The 26,924-nt window shown below is 42.0% G+C and overlaps 1 protein-coding gene across 2 annotated transcripts in view; it reads right to left on the reverse strand.

Annotated features, from left to right (window-relative positions):
* F13A1 (coagulation factor XIII A chain) overlaps positions 1-26,924 on the reverse strand; it is a 176,464-nt gene that overhangs the window by 49,197 nt on the left and 100,343 nt on the right. For both annotated transcript variants that reach the window (XM_004043234.5, XM_063707306.1), the window contains 2 exons: positions 3,878-3,981; positions 2,452-2,540 (listed from right to left, as the gene is read on the reverse strand). In XM_004043234.5, coding sequence (XP_004043282.4) covers positions 2,452-2,540; positions 3,878-3,981 — 193 coding nt within the window. The remainder of the gene's footprint in view (positions 1-2,451; positions 2,541-3,877; positions 3,982-26,924) is intronic.

A 26,924-nucleotide genomic window follows, 5' to 3' on the forward strand; every position in this document is an offset into this window, starting at 1 on the left:
AAGGCGAGCTGATGCAGCAAGGACGAGGGCAGAGCAGAGAGAGCCACAGACTCGAACCTGAGTCATATCGACTCATATGACACTCCCCATGGGGTCCCACTGCAGGCACCCTTGAGAAAAGATTCCTCATACACTTTTCATCAACTCAAACATCTCTTAAAAATGGCTCAGCCCTGGAGTGCAGCCCATGCCAAAGCAACAAATTGTACCCTCTGTCAGACACGCCTCTGCAGTGGGTGAGAAAGGAGTAATTATAATCTGCAAATCCTGATGACATTCATAACACCCCGATCTATATTTAATAATAGCAAAAAGTGTTTGCATTTACAGCTATTAGGCAGCTCGCTTGTGGAGGGAGGTCCTTCTTCTCCTTCTTTGCAGCAATAAAGTGTAATAAAAAGCTGAAAACAAGGCGTTGTGGATTTCAGAGTGATCTCCTCGTTAGGGGCTCTCGTAGCATCATAAACTATCAAATGACAGCTGGGAGGTTTGTGGAAATCTTCAAATCCCAAAGTGAAATCGAGGGGATAAAATTCCAAGTCCAGTAAGCTTGGTCTCCAAAGGCTTCTGTAAACTGCCACGGCAGGTACGATGAGATGAACACTGGTCTTTTGTGTGTTTCAAATTCCTGATCTTGCTGTCTGAATTTTGACGTTCGTTTTGCCTTCTAAATATTAACATCTCTCAGTCCTGCCTCCTCTTTTCCTCATTATTGCCATTTGTCTAGCTCATGCCCTTTCCATCTCTGGCTTGGAGGGATGACCAGCCCTCTAGCTGTTCCCCACAACTTCGTAACAACCTCTCCAATCCGTGTTCCACAAGGCTGTCAGCACGTTGCCCAAGTTCCCACCCAGTGAAAACTCTCCCTCACTTACAGGAGGGACAAGGAGCAAGTTTCTCAGGGAGGTCCCCTGCACTGCATTCCTTCAGCCTCCACCTTCCAACACCCCTGATGCATCCTTGGCGTTCTAGTGAGTCTGCACAGCTTTCAGCTGCCCCCACAAAGCTTTCAGATGCTCAACTCATCCCCCTGCTTTGCACTCCTCCCTTCCTCTGGCTTCTTTCTAATCACTTTGCCTAATCATCCCTCCTTCCCATGTGGTCCCACAGTTCTCTGCTCCTACTACCTGGGGACACTTCCACAGGCATCCTCACTGTCTGTTCCCAGGTCGCCCTTCCTTCCTAGATGGTGTCTTATGGTCTTTGCCATCCTGCTTCAGTTCTTGGCCTCTACTTCCCAACTCATGCATCATATGAATGCAGATCTGTGCTCTCTACATGGCCCACCTGACAATTAATTCCATAGCATCACTAGTATTGTTGTTATTTCATGTTCAGTGTGTTTGTGCCCTGTCACCTGGCATCTAGAAATACGTTTCTTAAAGACTTGAACCTTAGAATTCCCCCCAGTACAATGCCTGGTGTACATTAATAATAACTATTTATTCCTCCTAGAGTACTAGAGTGCGATGGTTACCAGTATGCATTCAGGTATGTGCCTGGCTTCAAATCTTAGCACTGCTATTTATTAGCTAGATGGTTGTGAGAAAGTCACTTAGTCACTCTTTGCGTCGATTTTATTTTCAGTAAAATGGGAAGAATTATCAATTTTAGAGGGTTGCTAAGAGCATCCAATGGTACGCAAAGTGAAAGACATTATTTCAGTGTATTTACTGGTGCAAATATACCCTGGGGAAGTCCTGCCTCTCAGTCTTTCAAGTCTTCCAAGGCCGGCAGCCCAGCCTTCTCCTTTACCCAACATCTCTTACATTTAATTTGATTTTCAGAGCTCTCCTTGAGTATCCTTTAACAGCCTGTTCTGCTTCCAGTCCCTGCCTAGTTCTTCTGAAATGGCAGAGCCTTTGCCCAGGCATTCCCATCAACCCTGTAGGTGGGCTGTATTCCTCTCTTAGAGTAGCCTCCAGGCTCCCCTTCCTCCTTTGGCAACTCAACCCTCCCTCCCTGGCCACGGGTGATGGTGTGGGATGGCAGGACATAGATTGCAAAGGCCAGGGTAAGACCATGGTTGGGTGTGTGTATGTGGATTTTGTCTTACATGGATTGCTGGACTAGTCCCAGAGGGAAGTAGCATGTCCTGAAATTTCAATTCATGACCCATCTCTTCCAATGAGGTTAGTTGAGAGATCCATTAGTCATATAATTTCTCTGGAGCAGTTGATACTTAATGGGTGCAGAGAACTAAGCTAATGTTAGTAAAGCATTTACTTTTGGGAGTAGGGAATCCCAAAACATCAAGGAAAGAAAAATGTTAAACAAGAACTGCATTTAGCATTAATAGCCTGGAAGTTGGAATAATGCCTAGTTACCTTTGTCAACACGAAGCATACACTATGTACCTGGAAAACTTAGAAACAACAACTTTTAGCTTACTCTTTCATGTGTTAAGAGGTTGGGGAGAAAAACAGCACTTTCCTCCAGCTTCCTGCTTACCTCTGCAAAAACAAAAGGTGCATCAAATTGGAAGCAGACGTGGCCGTGCTTGATGGCTTGAACTGAGGCGGGGCCGCACCGATACATGCCTGCATTGCACAGAGGAAGGGCGGTGTGAGTTTGTCATCTCCAATTCTGTCCAGATACTGCAAGATTCATGGCACTGAGGGTGACTCTGTAAAGACCAGTGTTCCCAACTTCATTGCTGATTTAGCCCAAATGCTTTCCAAGGCTGAAGAGAATTCCATTGGCTATGACCCCTCAAGCCAAAAATTGAAGCCATAGAAATAAATACAAGGCAACACTATTCCTGCATCTACTCTGCCACCTACAGACACATACCCAGATGTGTTGATGCCAAGCAGGTGGCTTACACAGCATTTATCTCTTGTTCAGGTGGTATCTGAAATGTTGGAAATGTTGATGTGTGCTCTGTGGTTGTGTTGCTGTTTGTTGTGCTTTTTGTCTTTTGTTTTTGGACATTATGAACATATGTCAAGTTTAACTGGAGAATTTGGACATTGCCTGTGCATTTTGGCCACGCCCACCATGCATTTAGGAAGTCAGAAGGCCTATGTTACTCTTCTAAAATGCTTTAAATTTTAACCACCTATCTGTAGTTAATAAGAGATTAGCTGCTATTAGTCACCTGTAAAATGTCCCCATGATATATATAATATACCAGAACACCAGAAAGTGCTAAACTTTCTTCCTTAAAGCCTAGGATTATAATATGGTTTCAGTATGAATATCCATTGAATGTTTATGCATGTTCCTGTGTGTGCCCATCAATATATCAACACCTGAGGAAATAAACATAATATCCACAGTCTACTGATTCTTTATATTATCATATTAAAGAGAGATGGAGGCTTATGATGTGATTTTATAAAAATCTGGGGGAGGTCAGAGCTGCAGCTGCTTAGCATAGTTGGCAAGTTAGAAGACAAATACCCACATACTCAAGCTTTGGAGGAAATCACATGACATAACAGGAGGCCAGGTTCTGGAAAAACAACAATTTAAAGGATGATCTATAATTATTTTTCGAGTTCTCTATTTTCTCTACTGCCTTATATCTTACCAGTGCATACCACAAAGGGCTGAAGTATATTTTATAGCCTAGTAAAAATGCTTACAGATATTTTCTCTCCTGTCTTCAAAACTGCTTAGCAAAGCAAGAATGGATGAATTACATGTTGTTTTATATTCTTTCTCTAAAATCTGTAAAATAATCAGGGTAAAGCTGACAATTGAAATGAAATTAAACCTGATTGGAAGGTAGCTAATACTGTACATGTGCCCAGCAAGCACACTTCAGATGTTGGCTCCGAATGGGCGTGGTTCCCACACATCAAATGCAAGCATAAAAGCAAAACAAAGATCAGCAATGAAGCAAGTTCCCAGAGGGAGGACACAGTTTTACCATCGCTATTTTCCTGGGGGGTGCTGTCCACAGCTTGCCAGCCTCCAAATCCAACAGGAAGGTCAGGCCTTGTCATCCATGCTTCATTCCAGCAGTGGTAGTTCCTTAGAAAACACAAGCCCAGAAAGGTTAAACTTCCCATCACACCCAATGCTCCAAGAGATCAAGAAGTGATGGCCAGGCACAGTGGCTCATGCCTGTAATCCCAGCAATTTGGGAGGCCAAGGCAGGTGGGTCACAAGGTCAAGACATCAAGACCAGCCTTGCCAACATGATGAAACCCCGTCTCTACTAAAAATACAAAAATTAGCTGGGTGTGGTGGCGGGCGCCTGTAGTCCCAGCTACTTGGGAGGCTGAGGCAGGAGAATCGCTTGAATCTGGGATATGGAGGTTACAGTGAGCTGAGATTGTGCCACTGCACTTCAGCCTGGTGACAGAGGGAGACTCCATCTCAAAAAAAAAAAAAGTGACCCCAAATCCTGTGCATATGCTACCTACAGATTATTAGAATGGATTAAGCCAAATCCGAGGGCTCCTGGAGATATCCTGGGGCTCTAGACTTGGGTTTTCTGGGCAGATTCATTCTCATTGGCATCCTTCAGGACACTAACATGGCTGGATGTCTCTTTCCCTCTGCTAAGAGCAGCTTCAAGGCCACCCAAAGATATTTGAATCAGTGCATTAAACAGTTTTAATCTTAACCATTCTCTGCTGACTAACGAAACAGAACTTACTATGTACCGACAGGGTGGGGAAGAAAAGTTAACCAAAACTGAAATATTTATTTTGAACTTTTTAATATATTCCTATTTAGAAAAAGCATATTCCTTTGTAGCAATTAAGCAAAAAATACTTGTGTTTGTGGTCTTAGACCATTACCGTAGAAACTACAACAATTATCCCTGACTATAATTCTCTACAATTTCCATCTCGTGTCCAACAAGAAGAATACATTGTCAGGGTGAATCTCTCTTTACCCTTTATTAAAAGTGCTAAGGGTCATGGAAAACTTCTCAGAACTTTGAATATGACCCTGGAAGCAAGAGCATGGAATAAAATGCCATCATGAATTGTATCATGTCCTTGAAAAGACCTGAAATTATATGACAGTACAGAATCAAATGAGAGCACATTAACCCCTCAGCACTATAGAAAATGTTCATATAGTAATAAAGATTTAATAATGTGGTGAGGTAGTTACTGCAGTCTTTGTTTATGACACTGATGAATTTCAGGTTCAACTACCATGGGTTCCTTGCCTAGACGCCCTTCAATGTCAGCTGTTTGCCCATGCTCCCATCTTTCTCTGACTGCAGCCCATTTTTGATTGGTTCAAGAGATATTAATTTCACTATGTACCCACTACACACCAGGCACCTTGGTAGGTGCTGGAGACTCAGAGATGATCAAAACATAGACTCTTACCCATAAAGGGTAATCTTCTAGCAGAAATGACAAACCTGTAAACCAATTATCAAAACTGTCATAGGTTTGCTGTGAGACTAAAATAAGCTAATACATGTATTTCGAACACAGACTGGCATGTGTTAAGTGCTCAAAAATGGTAACTCTCAGACTTTGAAAAATAATTAATTTAAATGATCCCTGGTAAAATGGGCGTTCATTTGGGGTGCCATGGAGTCTCAGTGGAGCAAAGTCTCCAGGTATTTGGGAAGTGATATTTGAGCTGAGGCTCGAAAGATAAATGGGAATTTAGGAGGTCAAGAAAAGGAGGAAGAACAAAGTTACAGCGGCATGAAATAGCCATCATGGTGTGTTTGTGGAACTGTCTGCTGTGTGTTGTGGCTGGAGCGTAGCATGCTTGAATATTCAGGTGCATAGGAGAACAGTGATGGCAGGCAATGCACGAAACTAACAAATACACAGAACACTTCCTTAGTGCGAAGTGCTGTTCTAAAACCCTCATGGATGTTAACATATCTGATGTCCCTAGCACCCTATAAGAACAGTACTATTGGTCGGGTGCAGTGGCTCACGCCTGTAATCCCAGCACTTTGGGAGGCCGAGGCGGGCAGATCACGAGGTCAGGAGATCGAGACCATCCTGGCTAACACGGTGAAACCCCGTCTCTACTAAAAATACAAAAAAATTAGCTGGGCGTGGTGGCGGGTGCCTGTAGTCCCAGCTACTCGGGAGGCTGAGGCAGGAGAATGGCGTGAACCCGGGAGGCGGAGCTTGCAGTAGTGAGCCGAGATCACCCCACCGCACTCCAGCCTGGTCGACAGAGCGAGACTCCATCTCAGAAAAAAGAAAAAAGAACAGTACTATTATAATTACCCCCAGTTTATAGGGGAGGAAGCTGAAACCCAGGAAGGTTAAGAACCTTGCTGAGGTCACAGCTAGTTAGTGATAGAGCTCTGAAATCCACGCTCTTCAACACTGACCTATGATATAGGTGAGGATAAGATTGTGAAATCCTTTGATATCAAATTAAACATTCATGCTTTATTCTTAGGCTATAAAAAGCCATTGGAATAATTTAAGAAGAAGATCTAAATTTGCAAATCTCTGTTCGTGGAAGATGGATGGAGAGGCAAGGCTGGAGATTGAGCTGAGTCCTCCCCGGCTGTCCCCCACCCCTGAAGAACTGCAATAGTGGACCAGAAAGGCATTCAGGTGGCCAGCACCATGGAGAGGGAGAGAAGCCATTGGGGATACAACCCACAGGTTTAGGGAGATGTGAGGGACTCGGATGAGTTGGGGAAGACTTTTGCCTGTCCAAGGAGTATGATGGTTTTGTTTACCAAGACAGTGAATAAAAAAGGAAGAGAAGAAAGTTTGTGTTGGGACTGGTGGTGATGGGTGGATGACCAGCCCAATTCTGGGCAGGATGAGCTTGAGTGCCTGTGGGAAACCCAGGAGGTGAGGCCTAAGAGGCATTTTTGTCTACACTTGTGATGGTCTGGATTGGATGAAGCGGAGGAGGAGGTTGCGGGAGTATTGGTGGGTGGTGGAGGAGGGCTGGGCAAAACCAGCTGACGAATGAGGAGGGAAGAAAGAGGTAGCTTCTTCCTTAAGAGTGACTTAGAGGCTGGCTACAGTGGCTCACACCAGTAATCCCAGCATTTTAGGAGGCCGAGGCAGGAGAATTGCTTGAGCCCAGGAGTTTGAGGCCATCCTGGGCAACATGGCAAAACCCTGTCTCTATTAAAGTTAAAGAAGTTAGCTGACCTGTAGTCTCAGCTAGTTGAGGGGCTGAGTGGGAGGATCACTTGAGCCCGGGAGATCAAGGCTGCAGTGAGCCATGATTGCACCACTGCACTCCATCCTGGAAGACAGAGTGAGACCCTGTCTAAAAAAAAAAAAAAAGTGATCTAGGTTGTAAGACAGAAGAAAAGATAGGGCAGGGGCTAGCATGTAATGCAATGCAGGGAAGTCTGTTTTGGTTATTTTCAAACTAAAAGAGACTGAGGCATATTCATGGAGGAATGGAGGAAGGTAGAGACAGTGGGAATATAAAAGGGAGCTGAAATACCAAGGTTGCAAGAGGATGAGGCTGAGAGCAACACCCTGGACAGATGTGGGAAGCAAGGCAGGGTCTGCAGGGAGAGAAGGGTACAGATGTAGATTAGGGTGAAGGTGTGGAGGTCTCTGAGCAGGAACATGAGGTCAGTTCCCACCTGAGAGCCTCCATCTTCGCTTGGAAGCTGGAAGGGAGGTCACTGTGTATGTTAGACAATGACTCTGCTAGCCTCTCTCCAGAGCAGTGAAGGTTGCCCCATCAGGCAGAAGGACCCAGGGAAAAACAGCAATAAAACATTTGCAACCCTGAATGGACCCCGTCCTGCTTCCTATACGACCCGAAGTGTTTAGTGACCCCCCGGCTTTCACTGCTACACCATCATCCTAGATTAATAGGCTCCAGAATAGCCTTATTTAAATTCAAATATCCTTGGCAAGGTTAGCCTGGAACAAGATAAATATGCTTTGCACTTCTGATCTCAAGTAAAGACTTTTCTTTGAGGATAATATTTCTTTTCAAATGACCAGGACCCGGGGAAAAGTTTCTTTTCTCTCACTCTGACATCTAATTAGTTACACATGATCTCTTCTAGTTTCACTCATGGCTGAGACGTTATCTGTGTATTTAGGGTGGGAGTTTCATAACAGGGTCAGGAACTTGCAGGCAGTGGGTGAGGTGGGGAGGAAGCAAATGCTCCCAGTAGGGCTGGGCCTCCATCAATGGGTGGAAAGCTAATGGCTCAGCTCCCAGACAGCCCATGAAGAGAACGAGAGGGTGCTACCTCCACAGCCATGGGGATCTCTTTCACCATGCAATCCTCTCTACTCAGGAATGACTAGGGGAATTGTGTCCTAAGCCACCCATGCCTCAAGAGTTTCCATTTGGCTGACATTACACAATTCTATTTAAGCATGCTCAGTTTTTTATATCCCAAGTTCCTCCATGAAAGAGGCTAATGTTTACAGACATTTATTTTCCTGTTTTTTGTTTTGTTTTGTTTTCTTGAGACAGGGTCTCATGTTGCCCAGGCTGGTATTGAACTCCTGGCCTCAAGCCATCCTCCTGCCCCAGTCTTTTAAAGTGGTGGGATTACAGGCATGAGCATTTTACTCAGATATTTAGCATTTTTGCTGCAATTCATACATGTCAGAGGATCTAATTTTCAATATACAGTAGTGTCATTTCCCTTTGTGTTGGAAAACTTCCTTTAGCATATCTTTAATTTTTTAAGTAGACATATAATAATTGTATAATTGTATATATTATAGGGTACAAAGTGATGATTTTACATATATATATAAAATCAAATCACATTGCGGGATAATTAAGTTAATAACATATCGATTACCTCCCATATTTATTTTTGTGGTGCAAACATTTGAAATTTACTCTCCTGGCAATTTTGAAATATATAGTATAGTATAATTAACTATAGCCAACATGTTGTATATTTGATCTCAAACACTTATTCCTCCCGTACAGACTTTTCCTATTTTATCTACTGATTCTCCAGGTTGGAAAATACCAACTGATTCCTGAAATGCTACTTTTTATTCTAAAGCTTCTTTATCTAGATCCATAAGAGTTTTTCTGTTTTCATCTTGCAATTCCATCATGCATTTGTAGAGTGCATAAATCTACTTTGGGAGCTCTGTTGGTCTTATTCTTCTACACATCTCCAGCACTAGAGCAGGGCCCAGTCATTAGGAGGTGTTCAGTAAGTGTTGGCTAAATAAATCATGAGGACATCTAGCAAGGAAGTTCTTATTAAACCTTTGCTTGTTTGTTTCTCTTTAAGATTCATGGTTTTTTATGTTCTCGGAGCCTGCATTTGAAACTTAAGTTCTCACTATAAAGTCAAAAGTTACCGTGTCCCTTTAAAGTAAAAAAATTCTAAATCTCCTTATTGCCTCTTTCTATAGAAGCGGTATAGAAATCAAAATAAAGGCCTCATTTCATTGAGACTTGTTTAATCAAGATGAGAACAACCTTTGGGAGGATAACGATGGAGATGACAAGTGAAGAACACATCTCTGCTTTATGTTTCTTCCTGTGTGTTCCGTGCAGTGACAGCTAGTAATTTTTAGAACTCCTTTCAAGGATGGTAATAATTCAGCAGTATTGGTACAAAGGACTCAGAGAACCTTCACCAAAGGCAGTACTTCACTAGAACAGCAGCACCATCCCCTGCTGGGGGACCCTACATGGGACGTCATAGTTTATGTTGTGATTCAGTAAATCCATGTGCTTTGAATTTGTACACGGGAAATAATCATACAAATGCAAAGACAAGTGTGTTATGTAAGAATGTTCATCATGGTGTAAGAAAGGGAAAGTGGAAGCAGCCTAACTGTCCAACATGTGATCAAGTATTTTGAAACAGAATAGAATGCTATTCAGCCATAAAAATGCAGATCTATATTGACTAGGCAGGAAAGACGTCCATGGCATATTAGTGTTTCAAAATCACATGCAGAGCAGAATTTTAAATGACTCCCACTACCTTTTGCATAATTTTGTATAATTTTCTCCCCTGAGTGTAGGTGAAATCTATAAACAGAACAGGCTAGTACTCCTGTGACTATGTTGCTTTATGTGTCAAGGAGGATTTTGCAGAAGTAATTAAGTTTACTAATCTGTTGACTTTGAGTTAATTAAAAGGTAGATTATCAGGTGGGTCTGGCCTCATCAGATGAGCCTTTTAAGTCTGGGTCTAGAGATCAGAGACAGAGCAAGTCAGGGATTCAAAGCAGCAGAGACATTCTCCTGCTGGCTTCAAAGAAGATAGAAGCATCTATGAGTTCTACAGCTGCAAGGAACTGAATTCTTTCAAGAACCTCAATGAATTTGGAAGAGGACTCTGAGCATTAGATGGGACAACAGTCCCAGCCAACACTGATTGCAGTTATCTGAGACCCTGAGCAGAGAGACCCAGTCAACCAGTGACCAAACTCCTGACCCACAGGAATTGTCTGATGATAAGTTGTGTTTTTTTAAGCTGTTACGTTTGTGGTACTTTGGTACTTTGGTATGCAGCATTAAAAACATGCATACGACACACAAAGAGACATATTACAGAAGGGTTAAGGAAATGTTACAGATGTTCTGAGTAGTTAGAAAATAGATAGTTCTTACTTTGGTATGTTTTCTGCAACATTTAAAATACTGCATAATAAACATGTATTAGGTTCCCTCCGAAACACTGAGGACTATTTATTTATTTATGTATTTATTTTACCAAGACCCAGTAGAGCACAGTAGTTCAAAATCTGTCTTGGTTCTGGCTAAGGTCATATCCAGAGGTATAGGAGCCCATGGGGTGGTGAAGAGCTGGACAGAGAACACAGCTGAGACCAACATGGGCTTCAGGGTGCTATGTGTTTGAAGAAAATAAAGTGGTTAATTTAAACAAGGAGTCCTTTACTGACCTTAACTTGGCTAACTGCTTAAACAAACAGTCCATAGGGTCATCTCATTTACAATCTGTCCAGAAAGGTTTCAGAGAAAAGGAGTTCTTAAAAGGGAAGAAAGAGATATGGGCTTGTAATTTTGTTTGTGCAGCTTTATTAGGGCTCAGGGGAGAGCACAAATAAGATCAAGAGAAAGCCCTGGAGGAGATGTCTTGGACCAACTTCAACTGTAAACCAAGGGTTTGAATTCTTTCATAGCAAAACTGGCAGGGGGTGAAAGAAAGGCACTGTCTATCTTGCAAATCATTTGTGTATTTGTAGCAGATGGGTGTAGCCCTACCTCTCTGGTTCTGCTAATACACTCCGAATACAGACAACAATATTGTTGACAATAATGACAGGACATCCTGGATTATTAAGCTCTGGCCATTTCAGGGGCAGTGGGGATAGGATGGGGTGGGAGTTGTTGGAAAGAAGTGGGAACAATTTGCTGGACTCTGAGGCTTGTCTAACAAGACATTTCAAAGTGGAAATGAAAGCCTGGACTTAGAAAAAAACTTGTCAGTTAGGAAATATAATGAAGGAAGATGACAGAAAGGAATTATTCAGAGGAAAGAGGCATGCTGCAGGAATCTTTGATGGAGCTGCGAGCATGACACTATTTCAGAATACAGCTATTCATTGTTTGAGCCTGTTGGAGTGCTGAAACCAGCAAGGGGCATTTGGATGTTAACTGGCGTCATGTCAAAGGCCAGCAGTCCAGTCAGGTGGAGACCAGGCCAGGGCCCCTGTCCTCTCTGAGGCTCAGCTGCTTCAGATCCCTCTGGCTGGGAGCCACCTGGGGAAGCCCTGGGTAGCCAGTCATGAATGGCCTCATTTGCATAGCAATGCTATATGGGAGATAAATGGAGGGCGCCATGGGCATCCCAGCTCAGTAAAGGATGCTGTTGTAGGAATCAATAGACCACCAAGAAAAAAGAAGAAATGAATGTGTTTATTCTTCCTTGTCCTGTGAAGGCAAGGGGTTTTACAAGTCTCACTGAGAAGTCACGTGTAAATACAGTCTGATATAGCACAAGAGACCTCAATGGAGGGGGTTGCAGATGGCGGGGTGCACTTGGACAGGTGCTGTAGCTTCCACCATTAAACTATGAGGTGTATGTGTAGTAGGAGTGATAGTCAAAACCATTAATAAGTGCTCAGACACAGGCATGAACCAAATGGATGTTGCAACCCATCGGAAAGGACATCAACGCTAAATGCAGTTCTACCAGGGCATCCTGGCTAGATACCAGTCCAGATGTCCTCACTCACATACACACTACAGGAGTACTGAACAAATTTCCATCCACAAAGTCTTTAGGGAGTGAGTCCTTCCTTAGTCCTGAGAGTACAGCCTTTCCACTCTCTTCTTAAGCTTCCAAGAACAGATTTCTTGGATATTTATCAAGAGAATTGTACAGCAGCTTTGTTAATAGCAATTTTTAGAAAATTAGGGGCTGATTATCCAGCTTTCTTTTTTTCTTCTCCTTTCATTTTTCCCCATGGTGTGATTACGTGTTTATTATTATTATTATTTTAGTGTAGTACCTCCAAATGGAACAGGAAGGGAATGAAACCAAATTTGGCAAAAATAAAACGCAAGTTATAAAACAAAACAAAACGAAAACAACAAAAATTAAAATTAAAAATTTTCAGAAAGTAGATGCCACCCCATCACATAGACCACATCTGCCATCATTAGTTAGCAGAAAGCCCTTTCTGAGCACTTCTGGGTTCCCTCTGCTGGGTTCATTTTGAAAATGAAGCCCTACCCCCTTTTACCATTCTGGCATAGCAAGCTAGGAATTAATATCCTGATTGAACATGAAGAAAATATTGAATTTTGAGAGCATTTGTTTGTAAAAGTCTAATGTATAAAAAAGTTTATATAATAAATTCTGGACAAGTGTCTCCATAATTATTGAAAAGGGTTAAAAGAATTCCAACCAATAGACCCAGTAGGTACCAAAGTTACTGTTTTGCATTATAAACTATTTATGAATATGATATTCTACAGCTGATGGCTCTTATTTTTGTAACGTGTTCCTAGAGGTATTATTAATTACCAAAAGGAATTACATTACATTCAGTATAGCCTAGGCGGTGCATACTTTATTAGTTTCTAATTACTTTAAAACTAGTAACCTTCTAATGGTATATATGATGACTCTTGTAGGCAAAAATTATGATTAACCAGAACATGATTCCATTGCCATTTGGAGTGTTTTCTATGTGGTTTATTAAATGATTCCCACTTTTTTTCCCTTTCTGCCTAATTTCCCGAGAAGTTATTACAAATGACCTCTGACATTTTACCCCCAAACTCCCCTTGGTTTACTCTCAAGTGAGACTTGAGTGGAATGAGGGCTTCAGGTGCTCTTTGGAGACATTCCAGCAGCAGGAATGGATGGGTGCCTGAGAGGAACGGGAGGAGAGTGTAGGGCAGTGATTTCCAACCTTCAAAGAGCAATGCCCCCTTCTTGTTTTTAAGCAAATATTTTTTACATTCCTTCATTAGGCTGAAACTAAATCCATAGATGGCTTTCTACATACATAATTTCTAAAAGATCAATATCATGCCCCGTAATGTATGGGAGAAATGGAGAAATAAAAGGATATACATACAATAATATGTGTTTCAGCAGATATATGTCAGGAAGACTCTACTAGATGCCAAAAATATTCTTACAAAATGTAAAGCACCTTAGCGGTGTGGTAGGTCCCTATTTGGAAGCACTTGTGTAGTGGTTAAGAGTGGGCTCTGGGGAACACCTCCAGAGTGGCAGAGTAAGGACCACTGGAAATCTGCTCCTCCATAGAGCAATGAGAACACTTGCAAATATGATCACAACCGACCTTTCCAGAACTCTGGAAGTGAAGCAAACAACAATCTGAGGGGCACTTATTCAAGGAAACAAACAAACAAACAAACATAAATCTCAGTAAGAAGAGTGACTTTGTGGAGTTTTAATTTGCCTTATTCTCACCCCACCTCCACAGTAGTCTTAAAAACCAGTAGCCTCAGTAGCTTTGCAAACTTGCAGCCTAGAAACCAATGAAGGAGAGAAAATGAGTTTTGAACACTCTGAAAGCTCTTTCTCTCCAAATTGCCACTGCTTAACTTGCCTGGCAGCTCTCTGAAAAGCTCCATTCTCAGGGCTTCTTTTTATTTGATCTGATTCACAGCTCATTCTGAATCAGCCCTATTCATATAATGTATAAAAATAAAATAGAAGCAAATGTTTAACATCATAATGCCTGAAGGGGCAATACCACTTGAGACTAAAAAAGGGCTATCCAAAAGACTTTGAAAGAAAAAACAGGGAATAAGATGTCCATAGGAGGCTTTGAAAAACTCTGACATAGATAGCCACAAACATGTGCAGGGCTGTGAGCATGCCCAAAAGAAAAGCCCCAGGAAGGTCCTCATCTCTCATCTCTGGTTGATCTTGAGGCTCTGTCCACACAGGAAGTGAAGGCTAATGAAGAATTTTAAACTGCCTGCAGGTTAATTAAAGACTTTCCCCAACACACACACAAAGCTACTTGGCTAAAGCTGGGGAGCTTTTGGCTCAAGGTATTTAAGGAAATCTCTGTCCAATTGTTATATGACCACTAAGCTAACTCAGCTCACTTCAGTGGCCATACATGACAAGAAAAACAGACTTCATAGAATTAGTCCAAGAAGGTCACTAAATAAATGAGCAGCAGCAGCAAAAACAACAACAACAGCAAATATCAACAATAGGTGCTAGAGAACAGGAAATCTGATTTTAAAAATTGCCACATTATATTATTTTAAATGTTCACTTTTCAACAAAAATTATAAGACACAGAAAGGATCAGAAAAGTATAGCCCATACACAGGAAGCAGCCAAGAGAAACTGGTACTAAGAAAGCTAAGACATTGGACTTACAAGACAAAGATCTTAAATTAGCCATTATAAATATGTTCAAAGAACTGAAGGGAAACCATGAGAATTATATCTCATCAAATAGAGAATATGAATGAAAAGATAGAAATTATGAAAAGGAACCAAATAGAAATTCTGGAACTGAAAAGTACAACAACCAAAATGAAAAATTCACTAGTTTCAACAGTAGAGTTAAGCAGGCAGAAAGAAGAATCAATGAACTTGAAGGTAGGCCAATTGAAATCATCCAGTTTGAACAACAGAAGCAAAAAACAAAAACAAAATCAAAGCCCCAGAAACAGGTGAGATGTTACTTATGCAGTTGATGAAGTATATTAACATTTTCCTAATGGGAGTCCCAGAAGAAGAGGAAAGAGAGCAAGTAGCAGAAAGAATATTTGAAGAAACCATAGCCAAAAATTTCCCAAATTCAATGAAAGATATTATTATGTACATTGAAAAAGTTCAAAAACTCCAAGTAGGATAAACTTAAGATATCTACACTTAGACACATCATATTCAAACTGTCAAAAGCTGAAGACAAATAGAGAATCTCTTTTTTGCTTTTTTTCTTTTTCAAATCTCAGACCTGAGTGAAACAAAGAATCTTTAAGACAGCATTAAAAAAATGATTTACCATGTACAAGAGATAATCAATAAGATGATTTTAGTTTTCTCTCTTATTCGCTCTCTTATTTTTCTCTCTTCTCCATTTCTATTTATACTTCATACATACATAAAAAGTTAACTCAAAATGAATCCCAGACCTAGATGTAAGATCTATGATTGTAAAACACTTAGAACAAAACAGAGGAGCAAATCTTTGTGACCTTGGATCAAGTTATGGTTTCTTAGATATGACACCAAATGTATAAGCATCCAAAGAAATAATTAAAAAGTTGGATTTTATAAAAATTTCTTTAGTGCTTCAAAGAATACCATTAAGAAAGTGAAAAGAGAGCCCATGGATGGTAGAAAATATTTACAAATCACATATATGATAGAGAGCTTATATGCAGAACATATAAAGAATAGTTACAATTCAACAATACAAAAGTAGGTCAATTTTAAAATGGGACAAAAATATGAATAACCATTTTGCCAAAGAAGATATACACACGGCCAAGAAAAACACAAAAAGATGTTCAACGTCATTGGTCATTAGAGAAATGAAAATTAAACCCACCATGAAATACCACTTCACACCCATTAGGATGGCTACAATAATAATTTTAAAAAACCAGAAAATAAAAGTTATTTGCAAGAATATGAAGTTGGAACTTTTGTGTATTGCTAGTGGGAATATAGAATGGAGTAGATGCTTTGGAAAACAGTTTGGCACTTCGTCAAAAGAAATTAAACATAGAGTTACCATACAACCCAGAAATTCCACTCTAAATATATGCCCATGAGAAATAAAAAACATGTTCACATAAAAACTTTTACCTGAATGTTCATAACAACATTATTCATGAAAGCCAAAAATGGAAACAACCCAAATGTACAACTGATGAATGGATAAATAAAACCTGGTTTATCCACACAATGAAATATTATTCATCAATGAAAGGGAATGAGGTACTGATACATGCTACAACACGGACGAACCTTGAACACGTTACGCTAAGTGAAGGAAGCCAGACACAAAAGGTCACATATTACATGACTCCATTTATAGGAAATGATCAGAACTGGCAAATCCGTAGAGAAAGAAAGTAGATTCGAGGTTGCCAGAGTTGGAGAAATGGGGAGTGACTGCTAATACGTATGGCAGAGGGGAGAGAAAATGTTCTGGAATCTGATGATAATGATGGTTATACAAGACCACAAATATACTAAAAATGGCCTAGTGCCATGGCTCATGCCTGTAATCCCAGCACTCTGGGAGGCTGAGGCAGGAGAATCTCTTGAGGCCAGGAGTTCAAGAGCAGCCTGGGCAACATAGTGAGATCTTGTCTCTACAAAAAAAAAAAAAAATTAAAAATTAGCCAGGTGTGGTGGGTGTGCCTGTAGTCCCAGCTACTAGGGAAGCTGAGATAGGAAGATTGCTTGAGCCTGGGAGGTCAAGGCTGCAGTGAGTCATGATCTTGCCATTGCAATCCAGCTTGGGTGAGAGACACCCTGTCTCAAAATAATAATAATAATACATAAATAAAAATTTACTAAAAATTATTGAATTGTGTACTTTAAAGGAGTGAATTTTGTAAATTTTGTAGCATGTGATATATATATATATATTTCTTTTTTTTTTTAGAGGCAGCCTTGCTCTGTCGCCCAGGCTGAAGTGCAGTGGCACGATCTCGGCTCACTGAAAGCTCCACCTCCCAGGTTCATGCCATTCTCCTGCCTCAGCCTCCAGAGTAGCTGGGACTACAGGCGCCTGCCACAGTTAGCCTGCAATGCCTGGCTAATTTTTCTGTATTTTTAGTAGAGACGGGATTTTTACTGTGTTAGCCAGGATGGTCTTGATCTCCTGACCTTGTGATCCACCTGCCTCAGCCTCCTAAATTGCTGGGATTACAGGTGTGAGCCACCTCGCCAGGCTGTGAAGCATATTTTTTTTTTCTTTTTTTTTGAGATGGAGTCTGGCTCTGTCGCCCAGGCTGGAGTGCAGTGGCGTGATCTCGGCTCACTGCAAGCTCCGCCTCCCGGGTTCACGCCATTCTCCTGCTTCAGCCTCCCGAGTAGCTGGGACTACAGGCGCCCGCCACCACGCCCGGCTAATTTTTTGTATTTTTAGTAGACACGGGGTTTCACCATGTTAGCCAGGATGGTCTCGATCTCCTGACCTCGTGATCCGCCCACCTCGGCCTCCCAAAGTGCTGGGATTACAGGCGTGAGCCACCGCGCCCGGCCGAAGCATATTTTAATAAGGATGTTAATTATTTTTATTTATTTATTTTTGAGACCAAGTCTCACTCTGTCACCCAGGCTAGAGGAATACAGTGGCATGATCTTGGCTTACTGCAACCTCTGTCTCCCAGGTTCAAGTGATTCTCCTGCCTCAGCCTCCCAAGTAGCAGGGATTACAGGCATGCACCACCACGCCCAGCTAATTTTTCTGTATTTTTAGTAGAGACAGGGTATCACCATGTTGGTCAGGCTGTTCTCAAACTCCTGATCTCAAGTGATCCTCCTGCATCGGCCTCCCAAAGTGCTGGGATTATAGGTGTGAGCCACCACGCCCAGTCAATATGGATGTCATTTTAAAAAGAGTGGGCTCTGGGGTCAGCCCCCTTGGGTTTGTAATTCAGGTTCTGCCACTTATTGGCTGGGACCTTGGTTAAGTTACCATGCCAATAACAGTAATTACCTTAACATGCTGTTAAGAGGTAGAAGTAAATTAATACATGTCAGCACTTAAATCAGGGCATTGCAAAAAAAAGTATTTTTGTGAACATGAGCTACTCTTATTCTTTGAAGGTGGAAAATAATGTTTTTTCCAACACTATTGTGTGCCTTCAGTGTATATTCTCAGTCCTCTAATGCTAAGGCTCATGGTCTAACTCCAGGTGATTTTCCTAAAACCAACTTGGCCAGAAATATGGTTAACAAGAAAATGTTTGAAAATAAGCATCTTTGATAACTGTCCAGAATTGGCAACTGCAATGCATCATGGGATATTTTTACAAACCCTTAAGCATCTTTAAGCAATTTGGTCTACATTCTGAATTTTTCTTCTCTACTATTTTACTTGGAATTCGTTTTTAGATCATTCTGCTTTGCAGACAGTGATTAAAATTGAAGATAATTTTACAATATAAAAGTCCAACTAGATGAGTCATACACAGCATCTAAAATAATGTATAGAAGTGACAATAATTAGAGGGAGGAGCCAAGATGGCCGAATAGGAACAGCTCCGGTCTACAGCTCACAGCGTGAGCGACACAGAAGACCGGTGATTTCTGCATTTCCATCTGAGGTACTGGGTTCATCTCACTAGGGAGTGCCAGACAGTGGGCGCAGGTTAGTGGGTGCGCTCACCATGCGCGAGCCAAAGCAGGGTGAGGCATTGCCTCACTCGGGAAGCGCAAGGGGTCAGGGAGTTCCCTTCCCAAGTCAAAGAAAGGGGTGACAGACGGCACCTGGAAAATCGGGTCACTCCCACCCAAATACTGCGCTTTTCTGATGGGCTTAAAAAACGGCACACCAGGAGATTATATCCCGCACCTGGCTCAGAGGGTCCTACGCCCACAGAGTCTCGCTGATTGCTAGCACAGCAGTCTGAGATCAAACAGCAAAGCAGCAGCAAGGCTGGCGGAGGGGCGCCCGCCATTGCCCAGGCTTGCTTAGGTAAACAAAGCAGCCAGGAAGCTTGAACTGGGTGGAGCCCACCACAGCTCAAGGAGGCCTGCCTGCCTCTGAAGACTCCACCTCCGGGAGCAGGGCACAGACAAACAAAAAGACAGCAGTAACCTCTGCAGACTTAAATGTCCCTGTCTGACAGCTTTGAAGAGAGCAGTGGTTCTCCCAGCACACAGCTGGAGATCTGAGAACGGGCAGACTGCCTCCTCAAGTGGGTCCCTGACCCCTGACCCCCGAGCAGCCTAACTGGGAGGCACCCCCCAGCAGGGGCACACTGACACCTCACACGGCCGGGTACTCCAACAGACCTGCAGCTGAGGGTCCTGTCTGTTAGAAGAAAAATTAACAAACAGAAAGGACATCCACACCAAAAACCCATCTGTACATCACCATCATCAAAGACCAAAAGTAGATAAAACCACAAAGATGGGGAAAAAACAGAGCAGAAAAACTGGAAACTCTAAAAAGCAGAGCGCCTCTCCTCCTCCAAAGGAACACAGTTCCTCACCAGCAAAGGAACAAAGCTGGATGGAGAATGACTTTGACGAGCTGAGAGAAGAAGGCTTCAGACGATCAAATTGCTCCGAGCTATGGGAGGACATTCAAACCAAAGGCAAAGAAGTTGAAAACTTTGAAAAAAATTTAGAAGAATGTATAACTAGAATAACCAATACAGAGAAGTGCTTAAAGGAGCTGATGGAGCTGAAAACCAAGGCTCGAGAACTACGTGAAGAATGCAGAAGCCTCAGGAGCTGATGCGATCAACCAGAAGAAAGGGTATCAGCGATGGAAGATGAAATGAATGAAGTGAAGTGAGAAGGGAAGTTTAGAGAAAAAAGAATAAAAAGAAACAAGCAAAGCCTCCAAGAAATATGGGACTATGTGAAAAGACCAAATCTACATCTCACTGGTGTACCTGAAAGTGATGGGGAGAATGGAACCAAGTTGGAAAACACTCTGCAGGATATTATCCAGGAGAACTTCCCCAATCTAGCAAGGCAGGCCAACGTTCAGATTCAGGAAATACAGAGAATGCCACAAAGATACTCCTTGAGAAGAGCAACTCCAAGACACATAATTGTCGGATTCACCAAAGTTGAAATGAAGGAAAAAATGTTAAGGGCAGCCAGAGAGAAAGGTCGGGTTACCCTCAAAGGGAAGCCCATCAGACTAACGGTGGATCTCTCGGCAGAAACTCTACAAGCCAGAAGAGAGTGGGGGCCAATATTCAACATTCTTAAAGAAAAGAATTTTCAACCCCGATTTTCATATCCAGCCAAACTAAGCTTCATAAGTGAAGGAGAAATAAAATACTTTACAGACAAGCAAATGCTGAGAGATTTTGTCACCACCAGGCCTGCCCTAAAAGAGCTCCTGAAGGAAGCGCTAAACATGGAAAGGAACAACCAGTACCAGCCGCTGCAAAATCATGCCAAAATATAAAGACCATCGAGACTAGGAAGAAACCGCATCAACTAACGAGCAAAATAACCAGCTAACATCATAATGACAGGATCAAATTCACACATGACAATATTAACTTTAAATGTAAATGGACTAAATGCTCCAATTAAAAGACACAGACTGGCAAATTGGATAAAGAGTCAAGACCCATCAGTGTGCTGTATTCAGGAAACCCATCTCACATGCAGAGACACACATAGGCTCAAAATAAAAGGATGGAGGAAGATCTACCAAGCAAATGGAAAACAAAAAAAGGCAGGGGTTGCAATCCTAGTCTCTGATAAAACAGACTTCAAACCAACAAAGATCAAAAGAGACAAAGAAGGCCATTACATAATGGTAAAGGGATCAATTCCACAAGAAGAGCTAACTATCCTAAATATATATGCACCCAATACAGGAGCACCCAGATTCATAAAGCAAGTCCTGAGTGACCTACAAAGAGACTTAGACTCCCACACATTAATAACGGGAGACTTTAACACCCCACTGTCAACATTAGACAGATCAACGAGACAGAAAGTCAACAAGGATACCCAGGAATTGAACTCAGCTCTGCACCAAGTGGACCTAATAGACATCTACAGAACTCTCCACCCCAAATCAACAGAATATAAATTTTTTTCAGCACCACACCACACCTATTCCAAAATTGACCACATACTTGGAAGTAAAGCTCTCCTCAGCAAATGTAAAAGAACAGAAATTATAACAAACTATCTCTCAGACCACAGTGCAATCAAACTAGAACTCAGGATTAAGAATCTCACTCAAAACCACTCAACTACATGGAAACTGAACAACCTGCTCCTGAATGACTACTGGGTACATAACGAAATGAAGGCAGAAATAAAGATGTTCTTTGAAACCAATGAGAACAAAGACACAACATACCAGAATCTCTGGGACGCATTCAAAGCACTGTGTAGAGGGAAATTTATAGCACTAAATGCCCACAGGAGAAAGCAGGAAACATCCAAAATTGACACCCTAACATCACAATTAAAAGAACTAGAAAAGCAAGAGCAAACACATTCAAAAGCTAGCAGAAGGCAAGAAATAACTAAAATCAGAGCAGAACTGAAGGAAATAGAGACACAAAAAACCCTTCAAAAAATTAATGAATCCAGGAGCTGGTTTTTTGAAAGGATCAACAAAATTGATAGACCGCTAGCAAGACTAATAAAGAAAAAAAGAGAGAAGAATCAAATAGATGCAATAAAAAATGATAAAGGGGATATCAGCACTGATCCCACAGAAATACAAACTACCATCAGAGAATACTACAAACACCTCTATGCAAATAAACTAGAAAATCTAGAAGAAATGGATAAATTCCTCGACACATACACTCTCCCAAGACTAAACCAGGAAGAAGTTGAATCTCTGAATAGACCAATAACAGGATCTGAAATTGTGGCAATAATCAATAGCTTACCAACCAAAAAGAGTCCAGGACCAGATGGATTCACAGCCGAATTCTACCAGAGGTACAAGGAGGAACTGGTACCATTCCTTCTGAAACTATTCCAATCAATAGAAAAAGAGGGAATCCTCCCTAACTCATTTTATGAGGCCAGCATCATCCTGATACCAAAGCCTGGTAGAGACACAACAAAAAAAGAGAATTTTAGACCAATATCCTTGATGAACATTGATGCAAAAATCCTCAATAAAATACTGGCAAACCGAATCCAGCAGCACATCAAAAAGCTTATTCACCATGATCAAGTGGGCTTCATCCCTGGGATGCAAGGCTGGTTCAATATATGCAAATCAATAAATGTAATCCAGCATATAAACAGAACCAAAGACAAAAACCACATGATTATCTCAATAGATGCAGAAAAGGCCTTTGACAAAATTCAACAACCCTTCATGCTAAAAACTCTCAATAAATTAGGTATTGATGGGACGTATCTCAAAATAATACGAGCTATTTATGACAAACCCCCAGCCAATATCATACTGAATGGGCAAAAACTGGAAGCATTCCCTTTGAAAACTGGCACAAGATAGGGATGCCCTCTCTCACCACTCCTATTCAACATAGTGTTGGAAGTTCTGGCCAGGGCAATTAGGCAGGAGAAGGAAATAAAGGGTATTCAATTAGGAAAAGAGGAAGTCAAATTGTCCCTGTTTGCAGACGACATGATTGTATATCTAGAAAACCCCATTGTCTCAGCCCAAAATCTCCTTAAGCTGATAAGCAACTTCAGCAAAGTCTCAGGATACAAAATCAATGTACAAAAATCACAAGCATTCTTATACACCAACAACAGACAAACAGAGAGCCAAATCATGAGTGAACTCCCATTCACAATTGCTTCAAAGAGAATAAAATACCTAGGAATCCAACTTACTAGGGATGTGAAGGACCTCTTCAAGGAGAACTACAAACCACTGCTCAAGGAAATAAAAGAGGATACAAACAAATGGAAGAACATTCCATGCTCATGGGTAGGAAGAATCAATATCGTGAAAATGGCCATACTGCCCAAGGTAATTTACAGATTCAATGCCATCCCCATCAAGCTACCAATGACTTTCTTCACAGAACTGGAAAAAACTACTTTAAAGTTCATATGGAACCAAAAGAGAGCCTGCATCGCCAAGTCAATCCTAAGCCAAAAGAACAAAGCTGGAGGCATCACACTACCTGACTTCAAACTATACTACAAGGCAACAGTAACCAAAACAGCATGGTACTGGTACCAAAACAGAGATATAGATCAATGGAACAAAACAGAGCTCTCAGAAATAACGCCACATATCTACAACTATCTGATCTTTGACAAACCTGAGAAAAACAAGCAATGGGGAGAGGATTCCCTATTTAATAAATGGTGCTGGGAAAACTGGCTAGCCATATGTAGAAAGCTGAAACTGGATCCCTTCCTTACAGCTTATACAAAAATCAATTCAAGATGGATTAAAGACTTAAACGTTAGACCTAAAACCATAAAAACCCTAGAAGAAAACCTAGGCAATACCATTCAGGACATAGGCATGGGCAAGGACTTCATGTCCAAAACACCAAAAGCAATGGCAACAAAAGCCAAAATTGACAAATGGGATCTAATTAAACTCAAGAGCTTCTGCACAGCAAAAGAAACTACCATCAGAGTGAACAGGCAACCTACAAAATGGGAGAAAATTTTCGCAACCTATTCATCTGACAAAGGGCTAATATCCAGAATCTACAATGAACTCAAACAAATTTACAAGAAAAAAACAAACAACCCCATCGAAAAGTGGGCAAAGGACATGAACAGACACTTCTCAAAAGAAGACATTTATGCAGCCAAAAAACACATGAAAAAATGCTCACCATCACTGGCCATCAGAGAAATGCAAATCAAAACCACAATGACATACCATCTCACACCAGTTAGAATGGCAATCATTAAAAAGTCAGGAAACAACAGGTGCTGGAGAGGATGTGGATAAATAGGAACACTTTTACATTGTTGGTGGGACTGTAAACTAGTTCAACCATTGTGGAAGTCAGTGTGGCGATTCCTCAGAGATCTAGAACTAGAAACACCATTTGACCCAGCCATCCCATTACTGGGTATATACCCAAAGGACTATAAATCATGCTGCTATAAAGACACATGCACATGTATGTTTATTGTGGCATTATTCACAACAGCAAAGACTTGGAACCAACCCAAATGTCCAACAATGAGAGACTGGATTAAGAAAATGTGGCACATATACACCATGGAATACTATGCAGCCATAAAAAATGATGAGTTCATGTCCTTTGTAGGGACATGGATGAAATTGGAAATCATCATTGTCAGTAAACTATCGCAAGAACAAAAAACCAAACACCACATATTCTCACTCATAGGTGGGAATTGAACAATGAGAACACATGGACACAGGAAGGGGAACATCACACTCTGGGGCCTGTTGTGGGGTGGGGGGAGGGGGGAGGGATAGCACTGGGAGATATACCTAATGCTAGATGACGAGTTAGTGGGTGCAGCGCACCAGCATGGCACATGTATACATATGTAACTAACCTGCACATTGTGCACATGTACCCTAAAACTTAAAGTATAATAATAAAAATAAATAAATAAAAATAAAAATAAAATAATGTATAGAAGAACAATCTCAATTTCAAAAATGCACCTACAATGTGTAAAACACCATATGAGTACTGAGGACATAATGAGAATTAGGATTATACACTGATTAGGGCAGTGTCCCAGGTGTGAAAGGTGGTTAATTTCTGCTCTAAAATGTGCTTTGAAAAAGCTTTGTTTATAGATTAAGACCACCCATTGCAGCATGGAGTTTTTATGCATTAAAAATTTTTTCCAACCAATTCTGTTTATTCAGTGCTTGCTCTATGCCCTGCACACTGTTACGCGCTGACAAAACAACAAAAATACAATAGATCAGACACTGCTCCCCCTGTGGGTGGGTGCATTCCGGTGGGGAAATGCTGAGAGGAGGACACCAACCCTCACCCAGAATCATCCTATCAGACCACACTCTCGCCAGCAAAAGAACACAGGGAGGCTTCTTCATTTAGAAGGAGCGAAGCCTTTCATTGAAAAATCTTTCTTGATCCTAGTAAGTGCCAACGTCTCTGTCTTTTAAAATTGTTTCCATTTTGACTGTGACCGTCGTATAATGAGGTGATCAAGCTGAGCTCTTCCAAGGTGAGGCCAAACCGTTGCTGTCCCCCTGCCCCTCTGAGTAGCCCTGACTCCCTCTTCACTGAGCCCTCATATTCTATTTGCTGTTTGGACTGCAGCTAAACATTGAGCAAGCGTCTTCATTAAACTGTCCAGTGATTCATAGCTGACTTCCCCCCAGAGGTTACACATAATTCAGAACTCATCAGCACGCTGGGGACAGGCGGCCAAAATTGCTCCTTCTGGGATCTGCTACTTTGCATTTGCCCACTTGGGGGTTTCATTTGCTACCCTGGGATCTAATTACTCTGCCCTGCTCTGCCCTTCTGAGGTTCCTGAGTCCCCAGCCCTCTCCTGAACAGCTAAGGAGCCCAGACCATGGCCTCTGTTGGCATCAACAGTGGGGCCGCTCTGTGCAAAACTGTAGCCCCCCTGAGGTGAGGCTCCCTCTTGGAAGGAAACATCCTTCATGCAGGGGACCTATGGTGGCAAACCAGGAAGCAGTCCGTCCTTGATGGTCTGCAGTAGTAAGGCGAGAAGGGTCACAGCAAGAGACAGAGCCAAACTTGTCACTCTTGGCCCTGGAGTGTGGCGAGCAGAATACACCCCTCACACCCTCTTGTACTCTTCCTCTGAGCCTCCCTACTGGCTGATTTCTGGTTTTGGCAGGCTGGGATTTGGCTGAGTCATGGAGAAGAGGACACCCTGAGTCACTGAGACCTAACTGGACAAACTGATTCATCACAAACTGTGGACCATTGGGGCCTGAGTGTTGAAGAAGAAGTAGATGGTGGAGGATGAGAGATTGTTCTCAGGTCTCCTTTACTTGGAGAAGAGAGGGGCCCCAGCCACATACCAACCAGGAGCGGGGAAGACAGGTTGAGGTGGGTGTGTTTGACCAGAGCCTGTGGAGGGAGGTAAGTATGAGGCCAATGGCTCCTGAGATCCTTGCTAGGAAATCCATCAGGCCATGTGTTGCCAGTCTACACTGCACTGACCTCACAGAGGTAAGCTGATGCCTAGCAAATCATTCCCACCCCCACCTCAGCCCCTGTTTAGCCTCCACCCTCACCCTCACCCTTCCTCACCAGCCCTACGCTCAGGCAGCCCCTGCTTCTTACCAGTGACCAATAATAATTAAATCAGCATCAGGCCTACCTCTATGGTAAGCACTCTACCTGGATGACCTGATTTAATCATTATAGCCACTCCATCAGGAAATGGTAACTACTAAGATTACTTTCATTCTACTAATGAAGAAAATGAAGCTCAGAGAGGTGAAGTCATTTTCTCAAAGCCACACAGCAAGTAGCTGCCCAAGCCAGAGCTTGACATAGGAGTGTGGCTGTGGTGATCATGCACTGGCTGATCTGTCTGGGGACAGCCCGCACTAACCTCCTCAATCCAGGAGAGTCTTAGCCACACTCTTGTTTTCCTGGACCACCTATAACTTCTAAGGTGCATGGGTGTTTGCACTGGTGAGGCCAAGTGTCTGCTTTTTCTTTAAAAATACCCCAAAGTAACAGAAATAGCACAGTCATCTTAGGACACTGGGCATCCCTCTTTTTCTGACCGCTTTGATGTACTTGCGTTGATGGAAACATATTGCCTCTAAGAAATTCCAGCTGTGTGACTAATAATGAAGGCAATAATAGAAGCTAACGTTCATTAGGCACCTGTTATGCTCGGCTCTGTGCTGAGTGAAGCAGGGAATATTGTTCTCTCCACTTTTGAGGAGAAAAGAGGCACAGAGAGGTTGTGCCTTGCC

The sequence above is a fragment of the Gorilla gorilla genome, chromosome 5 (assembly GCF_029281585.2).
Source record: "Gorilla gorilla gorilla isolate KB3781 chromosome 5, NHGRI_mGorGor1-v2.1_pri, whole genome shotgun sequence".
NCBI lineage: Eukaryota > Metazoa > Chordata > Mammalia > Primates > Hominidae > Gorilla > Gorilla gorilla.